Source organism: Sorex araneus, chromosome 8, assembly GCF_027595985.1.
Source record: "Sorex araneus isolate mSorAra2 chromosome 8, mSorAra2.pri, whole genome shotgun sequence".
Taxonomy (NCBI): domain Eukaryota; kingdom Metazoa; phylum Chordata; class Mammalia; order Eulipotyphla; family Soricidae; genus Sorex; species Sorex araneus.
The window spans coordinates 40552577-40580125 of record NC_073309.1 but is presented as its reverse complement, the minus strand read 5'-3'; the positions used below and the strand labels follow the sequence as shown (position 1 = coordinate 40580125).

At 50.5% G+C, this 27549-nt stretch overlaps 1 protein-coding gene across 1 annotated transcript; it reads left to right on the top strand.

Moving 5' to 3' along the window:
- The first annotated feature begins 135 nt into the window (after nucleotides 1-135).
- Nucleotides 136-23947, top strand: NPHS1 (NPHS1 adhesion molecule, nephrin). The gene is made up of 29 exons (XM_055146537.1): nucleotides 136-444; nucleotides 525-722; nucleotides 798-920; nucleotides 1125-1253; nucleotides 1738-1819; nucleotides 2113-2216; nucleotides 2490-2617; nucleotides 2705-2876; nucleotides 3040-3197; nucleotides 3395-3539; nucleotides 3619-3743; nucleotides 6288-6474; nucleotides 6715-6844; nucleotides 6977-7149; nucleotides 8200-8340; nucleotides 8422-8562; nucleotides 9085-9206; nucleotides 10263-10434; nucleotides 10521-10677; nucleotides 10753-10904; nucleotides 13017-13128; nucleotides 13392-13573; nucleotides 17492-17548; nucleotides 19440-19559; nucleotides 19718-19742; nucleotides 19835-19910; nucleotides 20015-20108; nucleotides 20195-20310; nucleotides 23209-23947. Exons 1-29 carry the CDS (start codon nucleotides 387-389, stop codon nucleotides 23335-23337), a joined length of 3708 nt encoding a protein of 1235 aa, XP_055002512.1. The 5' UTR covers nucleotides 136-386; the 3' UTR covers nucleotides 23338-23947.
- Nucleotides 23948-27549: the final 3602 nt, after the last annotated feature.

Here is a 27549-nt window from a genome sequence, read left to right as displayed (position 1 = left end):
TTTAGAGCAGCTCAGTGGTCCCTGGCTCGGGAGCACTCCTTGGGCCTGTGGGAGAGAAGGAGCCTCGGGGCAGAAGTGCAGGAAGGGAGGCAGAGGGAGACCGAGAAGGGCAGGGAAGGCAAAGAAGGACCAGAGAGAAGAAAGGACCAAAGAAGGACCAAAGAAGAACTGGGGAGGGGAAAGAGAGATAGACAAGAACGCAGGGCAGCGGGGACCTAGGCTGGGGGCAGAGCCAGACATTCCTGGACAAAGAGGAAAGAGAACGGGACAGAGATAGATGAGAAAAGAGCCAAGAGCGAAGCAAGAATCTGAGACTTAGTAAGGAACCCAGAGACAGCCAGAGCAGGAGGGGAGCAGGCAGCGGGCCCAGGGCCAGAGGACACAGGATGGCCCTGAGGAGCCTCAGCGCAACTCCCCTCCTCCTTCTGGGGTTCCTGAGCACAGGTACGTGAAATTTGGGGCGGGAGGCCCCCCTAGTGGTCCTCACGCCCTCTGCCGACCACTGAACTCCCTGTTGTCCCCAGGCCTGACCTCGGGCCCCCGAGGCTTCTGGGCCCTGCCTGACAACACGACAGTGGTGGAGGGGGGCACTGCGGTGCTGCGGTGTGGGGTCCACGCCCCTGGCAGTGCAGTGCAGTGGGCCAAAGATGGGCTCCTCCTAGGCCCCCATCGGCAGATCCCCGGCTTCCCCCGGTACCGGCTGAAAGGGGATCCCGCCAGAGGTGAGGACTCAGAAGCCCGGATCTTGAGCTGCATGCAGAGGCTAGACAGAGGCCCTGACCTTGAGTCTCCTGCAGGTGAATTCCACCTGCAGATCGACGCCTGTGACCTCAGCGACGATGCAGAGTACGAGTGCCAGGTCGGCCGCTCAGAGACAGGCCCTGAGCTCTTGTCTCCCAGAGTGATCCTTTCTGTCCTCGGTATGGTCAAAAGCACCCCCCCCCCTCCAGCAGGTGCCCTGAGTCTGCACTTTCCTGACTCATGGCCCTTCCTGTTCCTCCGTTTTCAGACCCCGTGGGCAGTGGGGTGGGGTGGGGTGCAAACTTGCTCTGTGGGCAATGAGGCTCCCACCCAAATCCTCAGGTCCTGCTTGCAACCCCTAACTCCAGAGCTTATCTCCCCAGTGCCCCCGAAGGTGCTTCAGCTGACCCCCGAGGCAGGGAGCACCGTCACCTGGGTGGCCGGGCAGGAGTACGAGGTCACCTGTGTGTCTGGGGACGCGAAGCCAGCAGCGGACATCAGCTTCCTCCAGAGTGAGTGGGGGCAAAGTGTGTGTGTGTGTGTGGGGTGGACAGTGGGGATTTTCTGGTGTGGAGAGAGTGTGTGTCTTGCCTCGAGCACCAGGAAGCAAAATCAACACCTCTGAGATGTGTTGGGGACACTTCAGGAGCAGAGATGGGGACATGCAGCCAGTGTGAAACACAAATGGTGGGGGGCAACATCACAAGACAGTTTATCTGGGACTCAGGGAAGAGGCCAGGGAGCCAGATTGATCTCTGGGGCACTGGGATAGAGACCCGGAAGATGAGGTGTGGGGGTGAGGCCCAGCAAGGATGGGAGGTGAGGAGGAGACCCTGGAATGCCCAAGAACTCCATGTCCAGGGGTGCCTGAATGAGTGGTTGGACCAGAGCTGGTGTCCCAGGAGCAAGAGGGGACAGCACACCCACTGACCCTGTATCCCAGGCCTTACCTCTGGGGAGGGCCCACATCCTCCCTGTCCACTTCTTGCCTCCTAGGTGGACAAAAAATTGATGACATCTCCACAGATGTGAATTCAGGGTCCCAAGACAAACTCTTCATCACAGAGGCCACAGCCAGGTATGGAAGTAGGGGTCCCCTCCCTCTGACTCCCCCAAGTGTCTTTCCATGAATATTGTAGGAATTCAAACCTGAAGACTTGGATCAAATGAGACAATCTGGACCCCCACTCTCCAAAACTTCTCCATGGGAAGGCCAGTTTCCCCAAAATTTTGGTCAACGCTCATGACTGGTCCCCAAACTCTCCCACAGAACTACAAATTGTATAGAGATATGGATCTGGGATCCCTCCTCATCCTAACAGACCAAATTTCAATTGACTGTGAGCTCAGAATCCCGACTTCCTACCCTAGGGTGACACCCCAGAGCTCGGATAATGGGCAGCTACTGGTCTGTGAGGGCTCCAGCCCTGCCCTGGACACACCTATCAAGGTCTCCCTCACCATGAATGTTCTGTGTAAGTGGGAAACTGAGTCAGCTGTGAGTAGGGAGCAGGAATTAGGAGTCAAGGGAAGTGCAGGATTGTGGGAAACACAGCACTCAAAGAACGAAGCGGGTTGTGGGGTTGAGAAAAAATGGTTGTGCTGGGGATGTGATTCATGTGGTAAAGCAATACCTCACATGTATGAGGTTCTGGGTTTGACTTCCAGAACCTCATGGTTCCCTGAGCATAGAGCCGTGCCCTGCCCAGTCAGGCATTGCTGGCTCACTAAATGATCACGGTTTCCAGTCCCCCCAGGACCCCCCATCATTGAGTGGCCAGGCCTGGAAGAGGGGCATGTGCGGGCTGGACAGAACCTGGAGCTGCCGTGCGTAGCCCGCGGGGGGAATCCGCCAGCCACACTACAGTGGCTGAAGGTGAGCCTGTAGCTGACTGAGGTTTGGAGAAAGCACAGTGACCCGGAGCTGGCCCAGAGCTGGCCTGGGCCTCTTTCTGCCCCCCAGAATGGGCAACCCGTGTCCACAGCGTGGGGCACAGAGCACACTCAGGCCGTGGCACGCAGCCTCCTGGTGATGATGGTGCGGCCAGAAGACCATGGGGTGAGACTCAGCTGTGAATCACACAATAGCGTGTCTACAGACATCCAGGAACGCGGGGTCACGCTCCAGGTCACCTGTGAGTGCTGGGAACAGTCTCCCACTTGGTTGAGAACCATCTGTTTGTGCCCCGTGGCCCCTCCCCCATGTCCTTTCTGATGTCTATAACCTGCACCCCAGGGCTGGTGGTCGGAGAAACCCAGCCCAGCTTAGGGGCACTGCTCTGCCCTCGGTCCCTGCAGTTCCCCCCAGTGCCGTTACCATCCTGGGTTCTGCCTCCCAGTCTGAGAACAAGAACGTGACACTCTCCTGCATCACCAAGTCTAGTCGCCCGCGGGTCCTGCTGCGCTGGTGGCTGGGCTGGCGGCAGCTGCAGCCCACAGAAGAGACGGTCGTGGAAGTGAGGAGGGGCTGGGCCTGGATCTGGGGAAGGAGGAGTCTTGGGGTGCCTTGGGGGGGTCCTGGAGGGGCATGGATTGGAGTCTGCATGGGGGAGCAGAGGGATGGATATTTTACAGATGCTGCTGGAAACTGGGGTGGACCTAGGCCCATGCATGAGGGTGCCCTAGGCCCCCAACTGAAGCTCCCTCCCTGCAGGGCCTCTATGGCGGCCATATCTCCATGTCCAACCTGACATTCCTGGTGCGACGGGAGGATAACGGTCTCACCCTCACCTGCGAGGCCTTCAGCGAGGCCTTCACCAAGGAAACCTTCAAGAAGTCGCTCACCCTGAATGTGAAATGTGAGCCCCCTCCCCGGGCCTGTTCCCTGGCTCAGGCCCCAGCCAGGGGGGAAACCCAGCTTTCCGGTCCTGCCCACAGATCCTGCCCAGAAGCTGTGGATTGAGGGTCCACCGGAGGGACAGCACCTCCGGGCCGGAACCCGGGTGAGGCTGGTGTGTTTGGCCATTGGCGGCAACCCGGACCCCTCCCTCACCTGGTACAAGGTTGGTAAGAGAAGGATTGTGTGTGTCTGGTGGGCGGGATTGAGGGGGGACAGAGAGAAACACTCATGACTCTCTCATAAGTGAGAGAGGGGCTGAGCACACGTGCGCATGTGCGAGTGATTCAATCACAGACTGAATGGGCTTCTGAGAACTATTGAGTGTGGCCCCCAAACAAACAAATAAACAAACAAAAACACCAAAGGAGAGTGTGGTGAGCATCTAGGAACAAGGACAAAGCCTCTTTTTCACTCTAGAGTCTGGGAGAAATCTTGGAATTTGCATTTCTTTTCTTTTACTTTTTTTCTTTTTTTTGCGGAGGAGGGGGTCAACCGAGACATGCTGGTGGGGTACTCCTGGCTCAATTACCAGGATTTCCTCCCAGCTCTGTTGGGAAACCATGCATGCCAGGAACCCAACCCAGGGATCTGAGTGCTTTCTCTGAGTCCAATATGCTTTTTTTTTTTTCTTTTTGGGCCACACCCGGTGATGCACAGGGGTTACTCCTGGCTCTGCACTCAGGAATTACTCCTGGCGGTGCTCAGGGGACCATATGGAATGCTGGGAATTGAACCCAGGTTAGTGTGTGCAAGGCAAACGCCCTACCTGCTGTGCTATCGCTCCAGCCCCCAATATGCATTTCTTGAAAAAGACTAAAGATTTTTAGTACAGGCAGGGAATTGGAAAAATACATAGGTGCTGGGAGAATTTAATGAAATTCTAGGAAAATTCTGGGACTCTGGGTGGTGAAAGTTCCAACATCAAAAAAGGAAATCTGAATCAGGATAGAGAATTCTAGAAAAAAAGCAATTTTTTTTGTCACACCCAACAGTGCTCAGGGATCACTCCTGGTGGGGCTATATGGGAATCAAACCTGGGTCAGCCATGTTCAAGGCAAATGCCCTTCACTGTACTGTTACTCCAGCCCCATGACAGGGGGCAGGGAACCCCAGTTTGATCCCAAGTACCCCTTATGCTCCTCAGGGCATCACCAGGAGTGATCCCTGAAAACAGAGCCAGGAGTGACCCATAAACACCACTGGATGTGGCCCTCAAACAAAAATAGATAAATAATATTTTTTTTTTTGGCTTTTTGGGTCACACCCAGCGATGCTCAGGGTTTACTCCTGGCTTTGCACTCAGGAATTACTCCTGGCGGTGCTCAGGGGACCATATGGGATGCCAGGGATCAAAACCGGGTCGGCCGAGTGCAAGGCAAATGCCCTACCCGCTGTGCTATGGCTCCGGCCCCTAGATAAATAATATTTTAAAATTTGGACAGACTTCTGGGAATATCCTGGGAAGTCAGGAAGCTGGTAGAAATTTTGGGAGGAAAGATTAGGAGTTAGATAATGAATTGGAATTAGGAGTTAGAGAGTGAACTGGAATTCAGTTTAATTGGGTGGAAATTGCGGGAGACAATGCAAAGGGTGGAAGACACTGCAGCTTGAAATGCTGGGGACCCAAGCACTGCATTGTCCCCAGCACTGCCAGGAGTCACCAGAGCTCAGAGCTGAGTAGCTTTAGAACAACTCTGGGTTTGGCCCCCCAAAAATCAAAACATTGGACAGAATTCCAGAGGAAATGTCAAGAATTTTGGCAATCTGAAATATTCTAGTGAGGGGCTGGAGCAATAGCACAGCGGGTAGGGCGTTTGCCTTGCACGCGACCAACCCGGGTTGGATTCCCAGCATCCCACATGGTCCTCTGAGCACCGCCAGGAGTGATTCTTGAGTGCAGAGCCAGGAGTAACTCCTGAGCATCTCCGGGTGTGACCCAAAAAGCAAATATATATATATATATATATATATATATATATATATATATATATTTTAGTGAATGGGGTCAGGGAGATAGTACAGCAGGTAGGGCATTTGCCTTGCACACAGCTGACTAGGGTTCTATTCCCAGCATCCCATATGGTCCTTGAGCACTGCCAGGCGTAATTCCTGAGTGCAGAGCCAGGAAAACCCCTGAGCAATGCAGGGTGTGCCCCCGAACAAACAAACAAACAAAAACAGCTACAGAAAAAGATTGTAGTGAAAAACTAAAAACTAGGGTATGAGAATATTGAGAAAAGATTCAGAAATCTGTGGCAAAACAATGGAAAAAAGGAAAAGCTTAAAGGAAAAAACTGTTTGGGAAATTGGGGGTTTTGAGAACTAAAGATAGCAGAGATGGAACAAATTCTCGGAAAGGTTTGGGAATTCCATGGGGATTTCCAAACATGTGGACTGGAACATGTAGCCAGAATGACTTTTGAGAAGCAGGGTGCAGTGTGGGCTAGGAAAACCAATAAATAGCAGCCCCCACCCCCAGACTGGGGTGCTGATGGGTGTTGGCAGGCCTGTGCACAGAGGCAATCATCAGGGTGCCAGTTCTTGAGCATTGTCAATTCTAGCCTCAGTCCTCACGCCTTCGCCACATGCCCGCCTTTTTCCCCTTGCTGCCCAAGGTTATCTGGGCTGATCATACCCCGGGTTGCCACCAGGCAGGGCGGGGGGTGGCAGGGCTCCCCACGCACCTCCAGCCACTCTTGGCCCTCAGGACTCACGCACAGTGACCGAACCACGGCAGCAGCAGGAGCCTCGCCGGGTGCGGCTGGGGACCGTGGAGAAGTCCGGGAGCACCTTCTCCCGAGAGCTGGTGCTCATCACTGGCCCGTCAGACAACCAGGCCAGGTTCACCTGCAAAGCGGGCCAGCTCAGCGCCTTCACGAAGCTGGTGGTGCAGTGTGAGGGAGCGCGGGGGAGCGCGGGGTAGCGCGGGGTCTGGGCGGGTGGGAAGGTTGGTAGCGGGGAACTGGACCTGAGAGCTGAGTAGGAGGGTCCAAGAGGATGTCACAGGGTGCACTCGGGTGCCTGGATACACAACAGGCCGGGCCAGGGGAGCAAGGCTGGGCCGGGTGTATGTCCCAAGCCTGGCCTCCCTCACGTCTGATGCTCGCCCCACTTACGACACGTTCTTTTGCAAGTTCCCCCCACTAACTTGACGATCTTGGCAAATGTGTCGGCGCTCCGCCCTGGGGATGCTTTAAACTTGACGTGCGTCAGCATTAGCAGCAACCCGCCGGTCAACTTGACTTGGGACAAGGAGGGGGAGAGGTGGGAGTGCGAGCACATGGCCCCCCCGCTTCTGCTCCCCCACCCCTACTCCAGCCTGCTGGTCCTGCCCTGCATGCAGCCACCGTGATTCCCGTCTCAGACTCGCGCCCTCCTGATGTGCCCCGTCCACAGGCTGGAGGACATGGCCGCACTGCCTCGGACTGCCCCCTTCAAAGGCTCCTCTGTCGCCAGGACCGTCCTTCTGAGATTGTCATCCCGCGATCATGGCCACCGCGTAACCTGCAGTGCGCACAGCCCCAAACTTCGGGAAACTGTGAGCGCCTTCTACCGCCTCAACGTGCTGTGTGAGTGTACTCCCCAGCGCCCTCTCCCTTGCCTCCTGCCCTCTGCCACTCTGGGCCTCACCTGGACTCTTCTGATAACTCTCCCCGCCCTTGACATTTTTCTGACCTGCCTCTGGACCCTGGATTTGGCACCAACTCCTATGCTGCCTACCCCCATCTTTCCTCAGTTCTCTGCTAGAACCTCTGACCAGGACCCCCATCCTGACCTCTGTCCATCTGTTTGTGGTTTTTTTGGGTTTTTTTTGTTTGTTTGTTTTTTGCTTTTTGGGTCACACCCGGCGATGCTCAGGGCTGACTCCTGGTTCTGCACTCAGGAATTGTTTCTGGCAGTGCTCGGGGGGCCATACGGGATGCCAGAGATTGAACGCAGGTCTGCCGCATCCAAGGCAAATGCCCTGCCCACTGTACTATCGCTCCGGCCCCATTTTTCTTTTCTTTTCTTTTTCTTTCTTTCTTTCTTTCTTTCTTTCTTTCTTTCTTTCTTTCTTTCTTTCTTTCTTTCTTTCTTTCTTTCTTTCTTTCTTTCTTTCTTTCTTTCTTTCTTTCTTTCTTTCTTTCTTTCTTTTCTTTCCTTTCCTTCCCCCTTTCCTTTCCTTTCCTTTCCTTTCCTTTCCTTTCCTTTCCTTTCCTTTCCTTTCCTTTCCTTTCTTCTGACCTCTGTCCATTTGAAGCCTGCCTCTGGCCTCCACCACCCTTTCTCCAAACTGGGTCCTAATTGCTATCCTAAACCTATCAACCCCCACTGTCATCCCCAGCTCTGATCTTAACAGCTGCCTTGTCTGCAGCCTTAAATCTAGCTGTGGCCCCCTTCTTAGAACCTTCATTTCACTTTTTTTGGGAGGGGATGGGGTGGCATCCAGTTGTGCTCTGACGGTGCTCTTCGGGCCATATGAGGTTCCAGGAATCAAACCTGGGTCAGCTCCGTGCAAGAAGGATGCCCTCCCCATTGCACTATTGCTTGGCTCTAATACCTTTAAACCTGTACCCAATCTCAACCCTGTGCTGGATCCCAACCTTGACAATTCTCACTCCGGGCGGCACCCCTGCCAGACCCTCCAGAGTTCCTTGGGGAGCAAGTGCTCGAGGTGACCGCTGTGGAGCAGGGCCAGGCGCTGTTGCCCGTGTCGGTATCTGCCAACCCGTCCCCTGAGGCCTTCAACTGGACCTTCCGTGGCTACCGCCTCAGCCCAGGTGTGTGGAGTGGGAGTGAGCCCTTACAGGTCTCCAGAAAAAGAACGCCTGGCAGCCCCGCCTTCCCCTGACCTTCTCCAGCTGGGGGACCCCGCCATCGCATCCTGACTGGGGGAGCTCTGCAGCTGTGGAATGTGACCCGCGCGGACGATGGTTTCTACCAGCTGCACTGCCAGAACTCGGAGGGCACTGCAGAGGCTCTAGTGCGGCTGCATGTTCACTGTGAGTCCCTCAGCACCCGTGTGAAGTTGATAGTTCCGGGGCCCCGCCCACTCAGGGCGGAGTCTCTTATCCAGGGCGGAGTCTCTTGTAGAAGCTCCGCCCACCCCCAAATCCACTGGAAGACGTCCTCTAGGCCACGCCCCCACCAGGCCACGCCCCCAAAAACCACGCCCCAAACCGGGTCACACCCCAACCAAGCCATGCCTGCTTTGGGAGTACTATACCTTTTTTCTTTTTCTTTTTTTATACTTTGAATCACCGTGAGAGTCCTACACCCTTATACACCCAAATGGCATCTCCCCAGAGAGGGGCCACCTCCAGCGGAGTTTGCTCCCTCAGAAAGCCAAGCCCACTGTGAAAGTTCTATTTCTACCCATTTTGGAAATCCCCAGAACAACCCTTGTCATTCTAGAGGCACAGAAGAGGATGGGCAGCCTCTTAAGTATTTGGCATAATATCCCTCCTTCCTGGGGTCCTCACTATCTTCGTCCAAAGCCTTCCCCCAAGCACTGCCTCCCACAGATGCTCCCATCATCCGAACTCTCCAGGACCCCACGGAGGTGAATGTTGGGGGTTCTGTGGACATAGTCTGCACTGTTGAAGCCAATCCCATCCTTCCAGAGATGTTCAGCTGGGAGAGACTGGTGAGGATCCAAGCTGTGGTAAATGCATGTGGGGTAGGAATATGGTTTCTGGATTGTGAGTTTGGGGAAGAAGGATCACATCACAACACAAGAAATACTCCAAGAACTAACAGGTGATGGGTGGTTGAATGGAAAACCAAGTGAGTGGGTGGATGGGTATATGGGTCAAAAGGAAGATGGGTAGATCAAGACAGGGGCAGATGAATGAAGAACAAATGGACAAAGCAAATGGAAGAATGGTTGGACTGAATGAATGAATGGATGATTGGATGATTGAATGATAAAAATGAGATAAATAGATTAGATAAGAGAATAAAAGAATGAATGGGTGATAGATACACCATTGGTAGAACTGACATATAAGGAAAGGATGATGAATGCATAGATGTATGGATGATAGAGGGATGGATAAGTCTATGAAGAGATGGAGAGATGAAGGGCCAGAGAAATAGTATGGTGAGTTGGGTACTTGCCTTGCATGTGACTGACATGGGTTTGATCCCTGGCATACAATATGATCCCCTGAGCACTACCTGGAGTGATTCCTGAGTACAGAGCTAGGAGTAACCTCTGAACATCACCAAGTGTGGCTCCCTCCCCCAAAAAAGGAGATGGAGAGATGAAGGTTCAGGAGATGGTTGATAGGAAGAAGACACATTGTTGAATGGATGAATAATAGGTGAATGGACAGAAGAAAGATTGACTAATAAGCAAATGGAAAAATGGGTGGTAGGTTTATGATTGACTATTTAATTTAGTGCATGGATAGATGACCCCACTATAAGTGGTTGGATATATGGATGGGGAAGCAGTTGGCTGGACTGGTGGCTGGATAGATGGATCCATGCATGAACTGGATAAAATAGGTGGGTTGATATGTAGGTGGATAACAAGCAGCAAAGGCGGGGGTGCCTTTGCCTTTGGTTTCCTTCCCATGTGTTGGGGGATGGGGGACAGGGACTGTGGCTGGGAGAATGTGGCTACAGAAGGAACCCAATTTAGGAATATGAAGCTAGGACCAGATTGGGGACCAACTTCTGAGACTTGAGCCTCCAGGGAGAAGAGGAGGAGGACCAGAGCCTAGAAGACACAGAGCAGGTGTCAAAGGGATCCACGGGACGTCTGCGGATTCGAGATGCTAAGCTGACGCAGGCCGGTGCTTACCAGTGCATTGTGGACAATGGGGTGGCACCTCCAGCCCGAGGGCTGGTCCGTCTTGTTGTCAGATGTGAGTAACACCTCAAACTCTGACTTCAAGGCCTGCCTCCAAACCCATTTCTTTCCACACACCTCATACTGACCCCCAACTCCTAGTTGCCCCCCAGGTGGAGCACCCCACTCCCCTCTCCAAAGTAGCTGCGGCTGGAGACAGCACCAGTTCGGCCACCCTCCACTGCCGGGCTCGAGGTGTCCCCAACATTGTCTTCACTTGGGCTAAAAATGGGGTCCCTCTGGATCTCCAGGATCCCAGGTGAGCCCAGGCCCAGCTAGGTCACATTTCCGCCCCTGTGACACTCCCTGAGTGCCAAGCACCCCTCCTCCTCAGGTACACGGAGCACACCTACCACCAGGGCAGCATCCACAGTAGCCTCCTGACTATTGCCAACGTGTCTGCAGCCCAGGATTATGCCCTCTTCACGTGCACAGCCACCAACCCCCTCGGCTCAGACCACACCAACATTCAGCTCGTCAGCATCGGTAAGGTGGGAAGGGGCTGAGTTGGGGATGCACAGAGAGTGTCCCAGCGGGTCTGCTTGGCCCCAGATGGGCAGCGTTCCCCAAACCTGAGAAGTCCTATGAGTGAGCATGGAGGGTTTTGTCTGCCCTGGAAACTGAATCTTCAAGAAAAATGCATAGCAAAAAAAAAAAAAAAAAAATTGGGGCTGGAGTGATAGCACAGCGGGTAGGGCGTTTGCCTTGCACGCGGCCGACCCGGGTTCGAATCCCAGCATCCCATATGGTCCCCTGAGCACCGCCAGGGGTGATTCCTGAGTGCATGAGCCAGGAGTGACCCCTGTGCATCGCCGGGTGTGACCCAAAAAAGCAAAAAAAAAAAAAAAAAAAAAAAAAAAGAAAAATGCATAGCAAAGGGGAAAAGAGGTAGGAAACACTTAATTTGCCCAAGTAACTGAAAAGTAGCTTTCCACCAATGGCTGGGTTTGGGGTCAGCAGCCATCAAGAACTCTCCACTACTCAGCTCTGCTTCTAAGGCTCCTCATAGCTGGCTATTAGACATCCCAGAGGAAAAGCTCTCCTCTCTCTCTCTCTCTCTCTCTCTCTCTCTCTCTCTCTCTCTCTCTTTCTCTCTCCTCTTTCTCCCCTCTCTTCTCTCTTCCTCTTCCCCCTCTCCTCTCTCTCACTCTCTCTCCTTTCTCCCCTTTCTCCCCTTTCTCTCTCCTCTCTCCCCCTTCTCCTCTCTTTCTTGTCTCTCTCTCTCTTTCTCTCTCTTCCTCCTTCCCTCCCTCCCACAAACAGTGGAATTAAAGTGCTTGAATTAAGATTAATGTATTTTACTTACTCCCATCCCAGAACCAATCACAGAGCCAAGGGAAGGTGACTTTCTTATTGGCTAGAACTGGTCACATGTCCATCCTGCCAGGAGTTTATTATTTGTCCTGGCTGTATTAGTGAATCTGTCACTACTCCCTAAAATTTATGATGCAAATCAACACTCATGGTGCTTTTTTTTTTTTTTTAGTGATTCAGGGACAGGCACAGAGCAGGCAAAAAATATTGAGTTCCCCTCCGTGAGCTCAATTCTCAGAGCAGGTGGAAGGAGGCAACCATCTGTTTTTTGTTTCAGCTCTCAGACTAGCGCTAGTCTATTTTGTCATCTATTTAGTGCCACATCTTTTGCACTTTGGGGTTTTGAATTTGTGATTGTGTTATTTAAAATGCTCCCCCTCCCAGCCAAGTGTTTCTGAGCACAAGAAAGCTGAGGAGTGTAAAAAGGAGAAAATCCTTGTTTGGATAAGCCTCACTCAGGCGTCATGTAAAGTGCTGGCCATGTGTTCAGTGTTAATGAGTCATGATATACATTAAATTAGGTGCCTTTAAACAGAAACATGCATACAACAAGATCATGTGTGACAGATCCCTTAACTGAAAGGTTGTGAAGAGGAAGAATCAAACCCTACCTTTCCTGTAGAAGAAAATCCCATGATTTGCTAATTTCTCTTTCAGTGAATTGATAAAATATAATCACCATGAATAATAAGGATTAACTTTATTTATTTGTTTTTGTTTTATTTATTTGGTTTTTGGCTTACACCTGGCAATTCTCAGGGGTTACTCCTGATTCTGCACTCAGGAATCACTCCTGGCAGTGCTTGGAGGGCCCTATGGGATGTCAAGACTTGAACCCAGGTTGGCCATGTGTGAGGCAAGCACTTTTCCTGCTATACTATATCTCTGGCCCCCAAGAATGGACTTTATTTAAAACAATTCTTTATTGGCTTTAATGGCTTCCGGGACTTCCTGAAGTAAGGGGAGTTGAGAGAGGCTATCAACCCATACTCCAAGAAGACCCTGGAGTTCTCATCCTGTGCACTGGGTACCTGAAATTATTCACAGTTTGGCATGTCTGCAGAGAATTTTCACGAAGTGGTGGAGTTGAGCCCTTAGCATGGCAGGCGGGATACTCTCGGTAGCTTGCAGGGTTCTCTGAGAGGGACGGAGGAATCAAACCTGGGTTGGTTGTGTGCAAGGCCCTACCTGCTGTGCTATCGCTCCAGTCCAGAAATAATTCTTAGTTTAAAAAAAAAAACTGGAAGGAATGCTTCAGAACCTGTCTGTATCCTTTTCCTCCAGGCCGCCCTGATCCTCCCACGGGGTTAAAGGTGGTAAGCATGACTCCATACTCCGTGGGCCTGGAGTGGAAGCCTGGCTTTGATGGGGGCCTGCCGCAGAGGTTCCACATCAGGTGGGTCCCTGAAAAGGGAGGAAGAGGGGGCTGGAGTGATAGCACAGCGGGTAGGGCGTTTGCCTTGCACGCGGCCGACCCGGGTTCGAATCCCAGCATCCCATATGGTCCCCTGAGCACCGCCGGGGTAATTCCTGAGTGCATGAGCCAGGAATGACCCCTGTGCATTGCCGGGTGTGGCCCAAAAAAAAAAAAAAGGCAGGAAGAGGTGGCAGGAACAGGGTCAGGACCCCCCACTAAGTGACTATCCTCCTCTCGTGCAGATATGAGACTCTGGGGACACCAGGGTTCTTCTACTTGGATGTCCTGCCGCCTCAGGCCATGACCTTCACTTTGACGGGGCTGCAGCCATCTACACGGTATCGGATCTGGCTGTTGGCTAGCAACGCGCTGGGGGAGAGTGGACTGGACAGCAAGGGAGCCAGGATCTCTGTCACCACCCCAGGTGAGGAGGGACACGTTGGGCAGTGTGGGATGATGACATGCATTACTCTTCCTTCCCAGATGAAGACACTGGGGACCAGAAGAGAGCTTATGCAAATTGCTGAAAGTCACACTGCTGAAAGGAGTTAGAGATGAGGTTGACACTCAGGCCTATAAACTTCAGAGACCTGTTTTCAGTTGTTTAGCTATCCCACCTGAGTGCAGTTAATAATAACGCCAAAATTAGCAAAGAGTTTGAAATGAACGAACATGAGACTCTGAAAGTTCAGGCGCAGCCAAAGGGATGCTTACAGGAAAGTTTTATCTTAAGTTATATCTTAATTGATACCTGTTGTAGATAAGGAGAGGTATAAATATCTGCTATGCGCGTGCCATCAGGCAGTTCTGGATCCCTCTAGATTCAAGGTTGCAGAGAAGGCCTGGAGAGGTAGTACAGTGTTTAAACAAACAAACAAACAGGTTGCAAAGAAGCAGAAGTTTATTGAGAGTAAAGATAGGAAGGACTTCCAAGTGGGCGGGGCATCGGAGAGTCTTAACAGGGTGTCTGTGGGGTAGGAATGATAGGACAGTGTCTAGGACACTTGGTTTGCATGCAAATGACTAGGGTTCAATCCCCGACATCCTGTATACTCTCAGGAGCCCCACCAGGAGTGAGCCCTGAGCTCAGAGCCAGGAGTAAGCACTGAGCACAGCTGAGTGTGGCTCATCCCCACTGCCCCCCCCAAATAAAACAAATAAAGCTTCTCTCTGATGCTTTTATACATTCTCCTCAACAACACTAGCTTGGACTACTACTTCACAACTAATGATTCTATTTTTTTTCCTTTCATTATTTTTTTTTTTTGGTTGGGGTGGGGCACCTCACCCTGCAGTCTCAGGGCTTGCTCCTGGCCCTGCACTCAGGAATCATTCCTGGCGGTGCTTAGGGGACCCTATGGAGTGCTGGGGACCCGCTTTAAGCAAGTTAAGTGCCCCATCCTCTGTACTATCACTCAGGCCTGCTAGTGTTTTTTTTTCCCCCTTGGTCTCCAGACTGAGTCAGGATACCCCAACATGTGCAGGTAGTATTTTGAGAGCAGGGGCTGACATTTCATTAATCTGCATTGCAGCTCTGGGCATATTTTACTTTGACTTTTAGCTGAGCCTTTCTTGGGAGCTCGGCCTCTGCTCGCAGCTCAGGGAACTGGGAGTTGTTGACACTGTCTTTAGCTTGCAAGAATTGTTTACACTTTCTGGCCAAGGAAGACTGTTGACTCTTTCCCTATCCTGGTCTGGGGAAGAAGTGTAAACAATGTCCCCGGACTGCTCAGAGGAGTCATTTGCAGAGTGCACTAGATTTTTAAGGTAGCAGAATGATGGAGTTTTAAGGTGGTTTAAGATGGAGAGTCTCTTGGTCAGTGACAAGGAAGAAACTGAGGAATCTTGTCATAAATATCACACGGCCAACCTGGGTTGATTCCCAGCACCCCATATGGTCCCCTGAGCACTGCCAGGAGTAATTCTTGAGTACAGAGCCAGGAATAACCCCTGTGCATTGCCAGGTGTGACCCAAAAAGCAAAAAAAAAAAAATGGGGCTGAAGAAATATACAGGAGGCAGGGTGCTTGTCTTGCATGTGGCCAACCTGGGTCTGATTCCTGGCATTCCATATGATCCCCCAAGCCCCGCCAGGAGTGATTTCTGAGTGCAGAGCCAGGAATAGCCCTTAAGCAGCACCCAGGGTGCTCCAACCATAAAAAAATAAGGCCTCACTTCTTATGCATGAAGTTCTGGGTTCCATCCCAGGCATGGTCCCCTACGGTCCCCAATTCCACCACTCCTCAAGAGAGGCCTCACATGAACTCCCTAAATTCACCTCACCCCACTCTTTTGGTTTTTGGGGTCACACTTTCAGTGCTCAGGGCTTACTCCTGCCTCTGTACTCAGGGGTAACTCCTGGTGGGGCTCAAGGGATCACATAGAGTGCTGGGGAATGAACCTGGGTTTTTGTGAGCAAGGCAAGAGCTTATTGCTCTAGTCCCCTAAATTTTCCATTTGAGAAATGAGAAAAAGAAGGGCAAACTGAATCCAAAGTTAAAGAGAAGGAAGTGGTAAAAGTAAGAATAGACTTTGATAAGTTGAGAAAAGAATAATAGAGAAACATCAATGAAACCAAAAGTGTTTAAAGAGCAATAGAATACATAAACCTTAATCGAGGCAAAGAAGAGAGAAGATACCACTTAACTCCCATCAGAAATGAAAGTGGAACATGGTGACTAATCATGGAAAAGCTTTTATCCCAGTTAATTCAATAAGTATGATAAAATGGAAGTGGTTCTCGAATATGCTGAAAGGGGTGTTTGTTTGGACTCTGACTGGCAGGCATTGCCAGTGTAGTGATTGCTCTCTCTCTCTCTCTCTCTCTCTCTCTCTTTCTCTCTCTCCTCTCTCTCTCTCTCTCTCTCTCTCTCTCTCTCTCTCTCTCTCTCACACACACACACACACACACACACTCACGTGCACACAACACATGCCCTGGCACAAACTACCTACCATCAAATCTCACTTTCACTTTGTCAAGTCATCTGTGTGAAACCTAAGGCAAGTGATTTAATATCTTTGAGCCTCAGGTTCTTTCTTTTCTTTTTTCATTTTGAGCCCCATCCAGAAGTGCTCAGGACCTACTCCTGGCTCTGCCCTCAAAGGATCATTTCTAACGGGGCTCAGGGAACTAAAAGTGGTGCGATTGTATCTAGGTCAGCAATTGCCTTACCCACTGTACTGTCTCTTCAGCCCCCGAGCCTGGAATTCTAAGAATAAGGTTGATCTCATGCCTCTTGGGCCTCTGTAAGAAACCTGGATGGTTGTGAGGATTCAATTAGTTGATGAAGGTGAAGCACTTAGAATACTTAGCCTCGCCTCACGGAAGCGGAAGCGCTTCCTCTCTCTCCCTGCCCCCGAAAAGCCTTCCTGGTCCTACACACTTCTCTCCCCTTTGATTTTTCCCATTCCAGTCTCCTTTGTAAGCATTAAAGCATAAAGAGCTATGTTCACTTCCCTTGCTCTGGAACTGATGCCTCTATGATCTTGAGAGCCCAGCATCTGCTTTTAAAAATCATTAACTCTTGGGGATGGAGCGATAGCACAGCACGTAGGACGTTTGCCTTGCACACAGCCGACCTGGGTTTGATTCCCAGCATCCCTTATGGTCCCCCGAGCACTGCCAGGAGTAATTCCTGAGCGCAGAGCCAGGAGTAACCCCTAGTGCATTGCCAGGTGTGACCCAAAAGCAAAAAAAAAAAATCATTAACTCTTAAAATTAACAATTTTGGTTAAAAGGATCTTGCACACACAAAGTTCTAATCAGTAATCAAAATAGAAACCATTGTTGTTTATTGGCATTCAAATGACTACTAGGGACAAGAGAGATAGTACAGGGGCTAAGGTGCTTACCTTGCATGCGGATCTTGGTTCAATCCTCAGCACCATGTATGGTTCCCGGACCACCACCACCAGGAGTGACCCATGAGCACAGAGCCAGGTATAGTCCCTGAGCACCATTGGATATGGCCCCCAAACTAACAAATACATAGAGTTCTGATAGTATTGCCATCACCACCAGCAATTTCTAGCTCTTTCATATTCCTAAGATACCGTAAATTCGTTCACATGAATTTCAAAACTGATTGAAAAGCTTAATAGGAGACTGAGAAATTCGGAGAGTTTGTCCCTGATTCTTTTTGGTTTTGGGGCCACACCTACTGGTGCTCAGGGCTTATTCCTGGCTCTGAGGGTCTCAGAGGACCATACAGCGTTCTGGGGATCAAACCCAGGTTGGACACATGCAAGGCAAATACCCTATACACTGTACTATCTCTTTGGCTCCACATCGCATACTTTTAATATCAATTCTCAATCTCTATATTTATTTCTCCTCCTAGGTCTAGAGCAGCCTTCTGGAGAACCGGACTCCCAAATGCCCACGGAGCAGCCAGCAGGCAAGTCCTCCATCCCCCTGACCCCTCCCTCCTCTGAGAAGGGAACTTCCGGTCTCTAATCTTGTCCTCCTCTGCCTGGGTTAACCCAGCAGGTCTAAGAGCAACCCAGCCCCTTAGGCATTCTCTGTCCCTGTAAGCCCTCACCCATAGGAGTTTCCTCTTGCCTGCATATGACTCATTTTCTCTCTTCTCAGTTTAATTGAATTCTGAGAGAATTAGCATATTCCATGTCCTGTGTCGAGCCCACATTTGCTGTCTGCTGCATAATAAATCACCACAGACTTGGGCACTTGGAGCGATAAGGATTATTTCCTACGGTTCTCTGACTGGCTGGGCTACGGTTAGTGGGCAACTTGGCCGGGACTGGTTGTGCAGGAAGACCTCCTCCTCCACCTCCCCCTCCCCCACCTCCCCCTCCTCCTCACATATCCAGCAATGGGCTTTTGGAGAGGAGATGGGCACATGCTTCTCTTTGGCTTGCTCACATGGAGGTGGTCATGGGGTACCAAGAGCAGCAAGAAGGAAACTCCCAATTTCCAAGCCCATTTCAAGCTTCTGGTTCTGTCACATTTGTAGTGGCCTGAATGGCTGGAGCAAGTTATATGACTGGAGTCGCAATCCTGTGGGGGCCGTGGGACCAGAGTGCACACACTCTCCCCTCAGAGCAGGGAGAAAGGGCTGGGGCAGCTCTCGTCAGCAATAAAAACAAACAATTGGGGAGCTCCATTGAAACCCCCAAGGGTGGCTGGATTCAGGCACTTAGAATGTTCCCCAAGGATCTGCCTCTTACCCACTTTCAATGTGGTTTTATTCTCTGGTGGTTTCTCCTCAGACTCTTCCAGCGTGAGTACAAGGAAATGTCCCCAAACCTCTGGCTCTCTCGCTCTGCCCACTTCTTAGCAGCTAGCAGAGACCTGTTCTATTTGGTCAGGAAAAATTCTATGGGGGGTCAAATGCTGGTCTCTGAACCAGTCCCTGTGGGCAAAGGAGGGTACACAGGCTGGGCCATGGGTACGAGTCATACAGACTTTGAGTGGGGACTGGCTCTTCCTTCAAAGTTAACAGTTTCTGAAACTCAAACATGAAAGTTTTGTAACTATAGCTCACAGTGATTCAATTAAAAAAATAAATTAAGGGGCTGGAGCAATAGTACAGTGGGTAGGGCATTTGCCTTGCACGCAGCCAACCCGGGTTCGATTCCCAGCATCCCATATGGTCCTCTGAGCACCGCCAGGGGTGATTCCCGAGTGCAGAGCCAGGAGTAACCCCTGTGCATTGCCAGGTGTGACCCCCTCAAAATAAATAAATTAATTAAAAAAATATTTTTTTTAAAGTTAACACAGTTTGAGAAAATGGATGCTGAGCTGCTCTCTGAGAGGCACTTGTCTTCAGGGTATGGCTGAGAAACATCAAGCGCGGGAAGCTTGTGCAAAGAGCTAGTCGTTTGAGATGAAGTTTGTGGGGATTAATAGAACTTGGCTTGACAGTGTCTTTCTTGAGACTAAGGAGGGACAAGCCATTTAAGGACAGACCTGGGCCATCCCAAGGCTCAAGGGTGTGGCTTTGCCTTGGTGATTCTGGGTACAATTGTGTGCTCATTTGTGTGACCAAAGGCTCCAACATGAGGGTCTCCGGTTGGTGGGCAAATCTGGAGGTGGGGGGAGAAACGGATCTGGGATGTCTTGACCAACCTGCCTGCAGAGCTGGGGTTTCCGTGTGGGCACAGCTGCGGCTTGCAGAGAAGGGCGCCCCTGCCGGGCAGGGCCAGGGAAACTCAGGGCCTTCACTTCCTGCGCTCTGGGGGAGACACTTGGCGGGGTCAGGCTCGCAAGCTCTGCAGAGTCGAGCTACTTGTGTGAGGTTCACTTCGGGGGTCCCCTGTCATCCCCAGGACCCTCAGCACTGCCTCTGCTGCCTGTGCTGTTCGCAGTTGGGGGTCTTCTGCTGATCTCCAACGTCTCCTGTGTCGGGGGATACCTCTGGCAGCGGAGACTGAGGCGCCTTGCTGAGAGTGAGAGAAACTTCCCTGTCAGGCTGGAGGCCCGGAGGGGGGGGCACCCAGGGGGCGGGGGTGGGGGAGGAGCTGCTGCACAGGGAGAGGGGCAGGGTCCAGGTGGGCGGGAGGCTGATGGGGCTCTCCTCAGCCTCCCTTTCCGCTGTTTCCCTCAGGCGTCTCAGAAAAGACGGAGGCTGGGTGAGTCTGAACGTTTTCCAGTGACGAAGGCCCTGAGGGGGGCGCAGGGGTCAGTGGTCAACACCCAACTGTGTTCCGTTTTCCACCTTAAGGTCGGAGGAGGATCGGGTCAGGAACGAGTATGAGGAGAGCCAGGCCACTGGAGACCGGGATACACGCAGCTCCACGGTGAGTGGCGGCTCGTGACGCGGCGGGCCTGTCACCGCCCGACCCGGAAAATGTGGTGTCAGAGGATGGCCGGCCTTTGTCTGTTTAATTTGTGTGCATGGTAGGTCAGCACGACAGATGTGGAGCCGTATTACCATTCCATGAAGTACTTCAGCCCCCAGCTGCCCCCTATGCCAGAGGAGGTGTCTTATGGCCGAGGTGACTGTGACCCCTACAGAACCCCCTGACTCAAAGACCCCTTCGCCAGGATGCCTGTTTACTCCTTTCTTCTACTCCAACCACAGGTTTCTTGGGTCACGAGGAAGAGTTCATGGCCTTTCCTGGGCACCTGTATGATGAGGTGGAGAGACAGTATCCCCCACCTGGGGCCTGGGGACCCCTCTATGATGAAGTCCAGATGGTGAGATCTGTGTTTACAGAAATATTACCTGCCATTTCTGATGTCAGTGAGAGTTAGCTTGCACTGTAGGCAAGAGGCCTGATTTAAATCCTGTTGCCTATAGAACAGATGCATCTTTCTCACATAAGAAGTGATTATTGGGCTGGAGCGATAGCACAGCGGGGAGGGCGTTTGCCTTGCACGCAGTCAACCCAGGTTCGATGTCCAGCATCCCATATGGTCCCCCTAGCATTGCAAGGTGCAATTTCTGAGTGCAGAGCCAGGAGTCAGCCCTGAGCACTGCCAGGTGTGACCCAAAAAGAAAAAAAAAAAGGATTATTAGGGGGCTGGAGAGATAGTATACTCAGTAGGGAGCTTGCCTTGCACAAGGCTGATTTGGATTTGATAGCTGGCTTTCCATATGCCCCCCCAGGCCCTGTCACGAATGATCCCAGGGTACAGAGCCAGGAATAAGCCTTGAGCAATACCTAGTGTGCCCCCCCCCAAAAAGCTATTATTATACTTGGTTATTCTAGAACCCGTGAGTTCTGTTGTGCTCCTCCGCCATCCCTAAGCTTACTGTCCAAGTTTGCATTGGCAGGCCAGTTAACTGAGAGGTGGGAGGCTAAACTGGTGGGAAAGGGAAGGAATGTGGAGAGCTAACCCTGCTCTCATTCCCCTGGTGCTGACGTGCATCTGACTGCAAAAGACACAGCAGTTTGCCTTGGCAGCTGTGCGCCTCACTATGATTCTGATCCCGTGGCGGAAGGAAGCTATGCGTTTCATTAGATCATTGGATCATTAACCATCTCCATTATACTGGTTAAGCAGTGCCCTCACCCCACTGAAAATTCAAGGGATAGAATTCAGGCTGGACCCATAATTATCCCTAAGGATGTACCTATCACATCCAGAATTGTATTTTTTGGGGGCGTCACACCCGGTGATGCACAGGGGTTACTCCTGGCTCTGCACTCAGGAATCACTCCTGGCAGTGCTCAGGGGACCATATGGGATGCTGAGAATCAAACCCAGGTCAGCCTCCTGCAAGGTAAATGCCCTACCTGTTGTGCTATTGCTCCAGCCCCAAGGATTGTATTCTAATAAGAATATTCTAATAAAAGAAGCGATTATTGTATTCTTATTAAAATACAATCCTTGAAAGAGACTGGAGGGGGGGCTGGGGTGATAGCACAGTGGGCAGGGTGTTTGCCTTGCACACGGCCAACCCGAGTTCGATTCCCAGCATCCCATATGGTCCCCTGAGCACCACTAGGAGTAATTCCTGAGTTCATGAGCCAGTAATAACTCCTGTGCATTGCCAGGTGTGACCCAAAAAGAAAAAAAAAGAGAGACTGGGGCTAGGGAAGACAGCTCAAAGGGCTGGAGTGCAGACTTTGCATGGGAGAGCCTGAGCACCACATAATCCCCTGTGAGCACTGCTAAGAACAACCTCCAAGTACTTACCAGGTGTGGTCCCCAAACCAAAAGTGAATAAAGAAAAAAAAAGAAAGAAGGAAGAAAGAGAATACCTTTTCTCCCCATAGCTCCAAAGCCCTGACCTGGAGGATTGTTGGTCTAGCTGGGGTCAGATGCTCACTGCTGAATCCATCACTGAGGCAGTGAAGGAAATCTGCTAACTGGACATGGCTGGATGAGTGTCCACCCGTAGAACTAGCATTAGGACCTCTCTGGCAGTATCCAGGAGCGGAGAGACCACAGGGAAGTGAAGATCGTGGCTGCGCAGGCAAAAATAACAGGCCGATAACTAGTGTCCATCCCCACCTGGGGTCCCACACTAAGGGATGTGGGACAGAGTCCCTAACTTTCTGTGTGGCTTTGGTTTGTGCTCTGGGATCTTTGGGTAGAAGAATTCCCTTCTGGAGCATTGTCTCCAACGGGACACTGGGTAAGGTAAGGGTCCCTCCCTTGCCAGCAGCAGGGAAGCAGCCCGCGGAAGGCGCTGTCCATGGTGCTGGACCAGCTTGTGTCCACAAGCACCCTGCACACTTCCTGTCAATGACCAGATAAGCAGGTTCTGCGCGTCATGCTTTCTTTTATTTTTTTCCCCTTTTTTTTAAATTTTTTTTTTTTTTTTACTTTTTGGGTCACACCTGGCGATGCACAGGGGTTACTCCTGGCTCTGCACTCAGGAATCACCCCTGGCGGTGCTCAGGGGACCATATGGGATGCTGGGATTCGAACCCGGGTCGGCCGCGTGCAAGGCAAACGCCCTACCCGCTGTGCTATCGCTCCAGCCCCTATTTTTTTCCCCTTTTTGAGGGTGGGGGTGTGCGGGTGTTAAAACACATATTAGGACTCCGTGTTATTCCAAACTCTATTCTTGGGGGTTACTCCCAGCCATGCTCAGGGGATCCTGCTTGGGGTTGAACCTGGGCCTTCCGCATGCCATCAACCCACTGAACGATCTCCCAGGGCCTCATGTTATCTTATGAAAAATGACTCCACTCTGCTCTTTTTTTTTTTTTTTTGGCTTTTTGGGTCACACTTGGCGATGCACAGGGGTTACTCCTGGCTCTGCACTCAGGAATTACCCCTGGCGGCGCTCAAGGGACCATATGAGATGCTGGGATTTGAACCCGGGTCGGCCGCGTGCAAGGCAAACGCCCTACCCGCTGTGCTATCTCTCCAGCCCCTCCACTCTGCTCTTGTGGAGTAAGACATAGACAATAAGAGACTTCATTTGGGGAAGGTCAGGAAGAGGGCTCTGGTGGTAGAAAACAGGCCTCACACAACAGGAGTCACGATGCAAGTGGATTCCAGTCACCCTCCCCTTAGTATATGGTGGGATTTTTCCATGACTAGAAGATAAAACTTTTGTTTGGGGAGAAGTGGAGCAGAGCTGGCACAATGATCACAGGGCATCTCTATGGTTCTATTCCCACCTTTGCTTGTCAGCAAAATGACCCCCGCTGGTATGGGGACAAGTATGAGGACCCAAGAGGAATCTACGATCAGGTGGCTGGAGACTTGGAGACTTTGGAATCTGGTTCTCTACCCTTTGAGCTGCGAGGACATCTGGTGTGAGAGCCTTTCAACGCCTTTTCCCTACACCTGCAAGACAGAATATTCCCATAAGACCCTGTGATGGGATTGACATTGTAAATGGCATGAGGCAATTTTGAGATGAAAATGTTCTCTAGCATGATTGGTGGTCACGTTATAGTTTTGTGAAAGCCCACTGAACTGTACACTTAACAGGGGTTTTGATAAATTATAGCTCAGTAAAGGTGATTTTAAAAACAGAGTCTAAAATAAGACAATTCTTATTCTTTATGTTGTATAGCAGGAAAAGATAACTAAAGAGGGCTGGAGAGATCGTACAGAGAGTAAGACAATTGCCTCGTACATAACTGACCCGGGTTTTATCCCTGGCATCCCACATGGTCCCCTGTGCCCACCAGGAGTGACCCCTGACATAGAGCCAGGAGTAAGCCTTAAGCACAGCTAGGTATGACCCCCAAATCAAGAAACAACAGAGATTGAAAATATTTCTATTTCCATGGAGTATAGAGTATGGAGTATAGGTCTTTACTTAGGCCATCTGCTTGATTTGTCATATTATTACTATAATTTCTTAGTTCTAGTCAACTAGACTTATTTTGGCAGTCATTTCACAATAGGTACAAATGTTGAATTTTTATGTTAGACACCTAAAACTAATATGTTTAATGCCAATTATACCTTAATAAAAATAACCTAATTCAAGTACTTGTCCGTATATATTTTTTATCAGAGGAATCACCCCTGGCGGTGCTCAGGGGACCATATGGGATGCTGGGATTCGAACCCGGGTCGGCCGCGTGCAAGGCAAACGCCCTACCCGCTGTGCTATCACTCCAGCCCCCAGACTGGAAGTTTTATTCACAGTATATAAATACACAAATACATTAGGATCCAAATGATTTTCTTTTAATTAAACATGATTTAAATACTTGTCCATATGTATTTTTTTAATCCAAGCAGACTGAAAGTTTTATTCCCAGTATATGAATACACAAATACGTTAGGGTCCAAATGATTTTCCTTTAATTAAACATAATTCTGTTCCTACATGTAGAATTTTTCTAATTGTGTGTTTATCCTTTCCAAGAGAGAAAGCTACAACTCTCTCTTTTCAAGTGGGCTAAGCAGGAAGGGTGGATTTATTGCTCTTCCAGCTGCTGGGCCAGAGTAGCATCGACTTTTACTGGAGATAATACTGAACCAAAACCATCTGGGGTCTATCTCTGTGTCTCTTGGCTCCGCTTCTCTTCATATTGACTTAATTCTCAAGCAGATTCTGCATTTGGGAGACAAAGATGATGACTTAGAGTTCCTGACTGGCATTCCACAAACGCAGCAGCTAGAGGGCCTCATTAAAAATTTAATTAAAGTTTTTTTTAGCCTTCATGATATACTACAATACTGCTCATGACGGGTGTCATGCAGACAGGGTCCCAACACCCTCCACCATTGTCTCAGGTAACCCCACCTCCTCCATGCCTGCTGTGGTAAGCTCAGTTCTATAGACTGAATCTGAGGTTCTATTGTCTTTAGCTATTTGCTATGCCCTTCTTATGTTTTTTTATACCCCCCAGAGGACCTCTTTGACAGTAGTTTTGGGTTTTTTTTTAGCTTTTTGGGTCACACCCGGCGATGCACAGGGGTTACTCCTGGCTCTGCACTCAGGAATTACTCCTGGCGGTGCTCAGGGGACCATATGGGATGCTGGGATTTGAGCCCGGGTTGGCCGAGTGCAAGGCAAACATCCTACCTACTGTGCTATCGCTCCAGCTCCTCTTTTTTTTTTTTTTTTTAGCTTTTTAGGTCACACTTGGCGATTCACAGGGGTTACTCCTGGCTCTGCACTCAGGAATTATCGCTCCAGCCCCTCTTTTGACAATAGTTTTCATCAATCTTGGCACAGTCTTTCATCAGTCCCACTTGGCTTTTATGCCCTGAGCCAATAACTGTGACCAGGGAACAAATTATCCATTGATAATCTGTTTTTCCTTTTTTTTTTTTTGACAGGGGCCACACCTGGCAGTGCTCAGGGGTTACTCCTGGTTGTGCCAAGGATCATGCCTGGCCGGCTCTGGGGGCCATGGGGATACTGGGGATCTAACCCGGGTCGGCTTCATGCTAGGCAATGAAACACTACCCTCTGTATTATCTCTCCGGTTCCTCCTTTGACAATTTAATAACCCTCACACTGAGTTATTCAGCACCACATGACCCACAGGGCGAGGATCTCCAGAGGAACTCACTCACTCTGGGATAGGGCCTCCTCATTGACTTCCAACTTCTTCCTTGCTACTGTCTGAGTAAATGTAGTGGAGATATACTGCTTCTGTCTAGTCGTCATCCAGCTCCTCATACATGACACATATGGATACAGAATGAGATCAGTTCCTGCTGACTTCAAATCCTGCATCAGAGTTGCATCAGAGTGTCTCCTGGACTATAAATTTCCCTTTCTCCTGACCTCAGTCAGAGCGCTACCCTCACTTGGTTGAGATCATAATCAATCCTCTCCATTAATTGAATGTAAAGGGTCCTTTAATTAATTGGCACTGAAATATATAGCTCGCTAGGGAGTAGAAACTCAAACTAGTAGAGCTAAAAAAAAAATCACAATCTAAATTTTAATGCATATGTCTATATTAATCACTGTATCACTGCCCTCCCCTATATTAATAATTAGTATAATTATTCACTTTTTAAAAAAATCACGTGAATGTTTTCAAGGACATTTTTAATTGCTCAGCACACAGACAATGTCCAGTATTCCTGGTCCCTGACCCTGTTTCTTAAGTGGCAGCTATTCCTAAGTAATCATGGAATTTTCCATGTGCCCGCCAGGGGGCGCTACCACTCTATGTGAGAAGAACAGACCCTGCCTGTAATGTGAATGTGGCTGAATGTGGCTGTGTACTGGGGTCTATGGCTCAAGCGACAGGTCGGTCTGTGCCAGAGGTGTGTGTGGTGGGGAGGGAGGTGAAGAGAGAGAGTGCAAGTGTTAAGTCCCTCGCCTGCCAGGCTGCTAACCCCTTACTTGGGCCTTAGCACCGCATATAGTCCCCTGAGCACCACCAGGAGTGGCCCTAGAGCTTCAAGGCACAGGAGCACACAGTGGGGAGGGATTTTCTCAGACCTTCAGGTGAGTTAACCGTCATGGCTGGAGTGCTAGAAATTCTGGATAATGAGTTGGCTAAGGAGAAATTTTGTGGTGTTTATATGTCATAAGAAGTCTTTGAAGGGGGGCTGGAGTAATAGCACAGCGGGTAGGGCGTTTGCCTTGCACTCGGCTGACCTGGGTTCGATTCCCAGCATCCCATATGGTCCCCTGAGCACAGCCAGGGGTGGTTCCTGAGTGCAGAGCCAGGAGTAACCCCTGAGCATCGCCGGGTGTGACCCAAAAAGCAAAAAAAAAAAAAAAAAAAGAAGCCTTTGAGGGCTGGGGATATACTCAAATGTGAGAATAAGGCTTGCATATATGAGCCCTGGGTACAATCTCTGCTGCTACCCCCAGCCCCCCTGCCAGTACCTCCTACCCCATCACTTGAGAGAGCATCCTGATGCTGGGTGTGTCTCGCACAATAATATTTTACTATTATATTTTCTTGGTTTGGGAGCCACACCCAGCAGTGCTCAGGGCTCACTCCCAGCTCTGTCATCAGGGATCACTGCTGATGGGGATTGGGGGAGGGGCATATATGATGTCAGGCATAGAGCCTGGGTCAGTTGTGTGCAAAGTAAGTACTTTACCTGCTGCACTCTCTCTCCAGCCCTTGCACACCATTTTTTTTTCCTTTTTGGGTTACACCCAGTGATGCTCAGGGGTTACTCCTGGCTTTGCACTCAGGAACTACTCCTGGCGGTGCTTGGGGGATCATATGGGATGCCAGGGATCAAACCCAGGTTGGCCAGAAGCAAGGCAAATGCCCTACCCGCTGTGCTATCGCTCCGGCCCCTGCACACCATTTTTTGAAAGTCATTGGATAGATGAGACAACAGCAGACTGACAGTATTTATGAACTATTTCTACAAACTAACCCCAATTCTAAGGTTTTCATGGTGTGTGTGTGTGTGTGTGTGTGTGTGTGTGTGTCCTTTCCTGGGTCAGCACATGATGTTGATCTGCATCAACCTAGTGTGATGGCAATGTCTTGCAATTTTGCTTTGTTTTTATTTTGGTCACTGTGATTTACAATAGGATTCCATGCAAACATTCTAATCCCATACTCTCTACCAGAG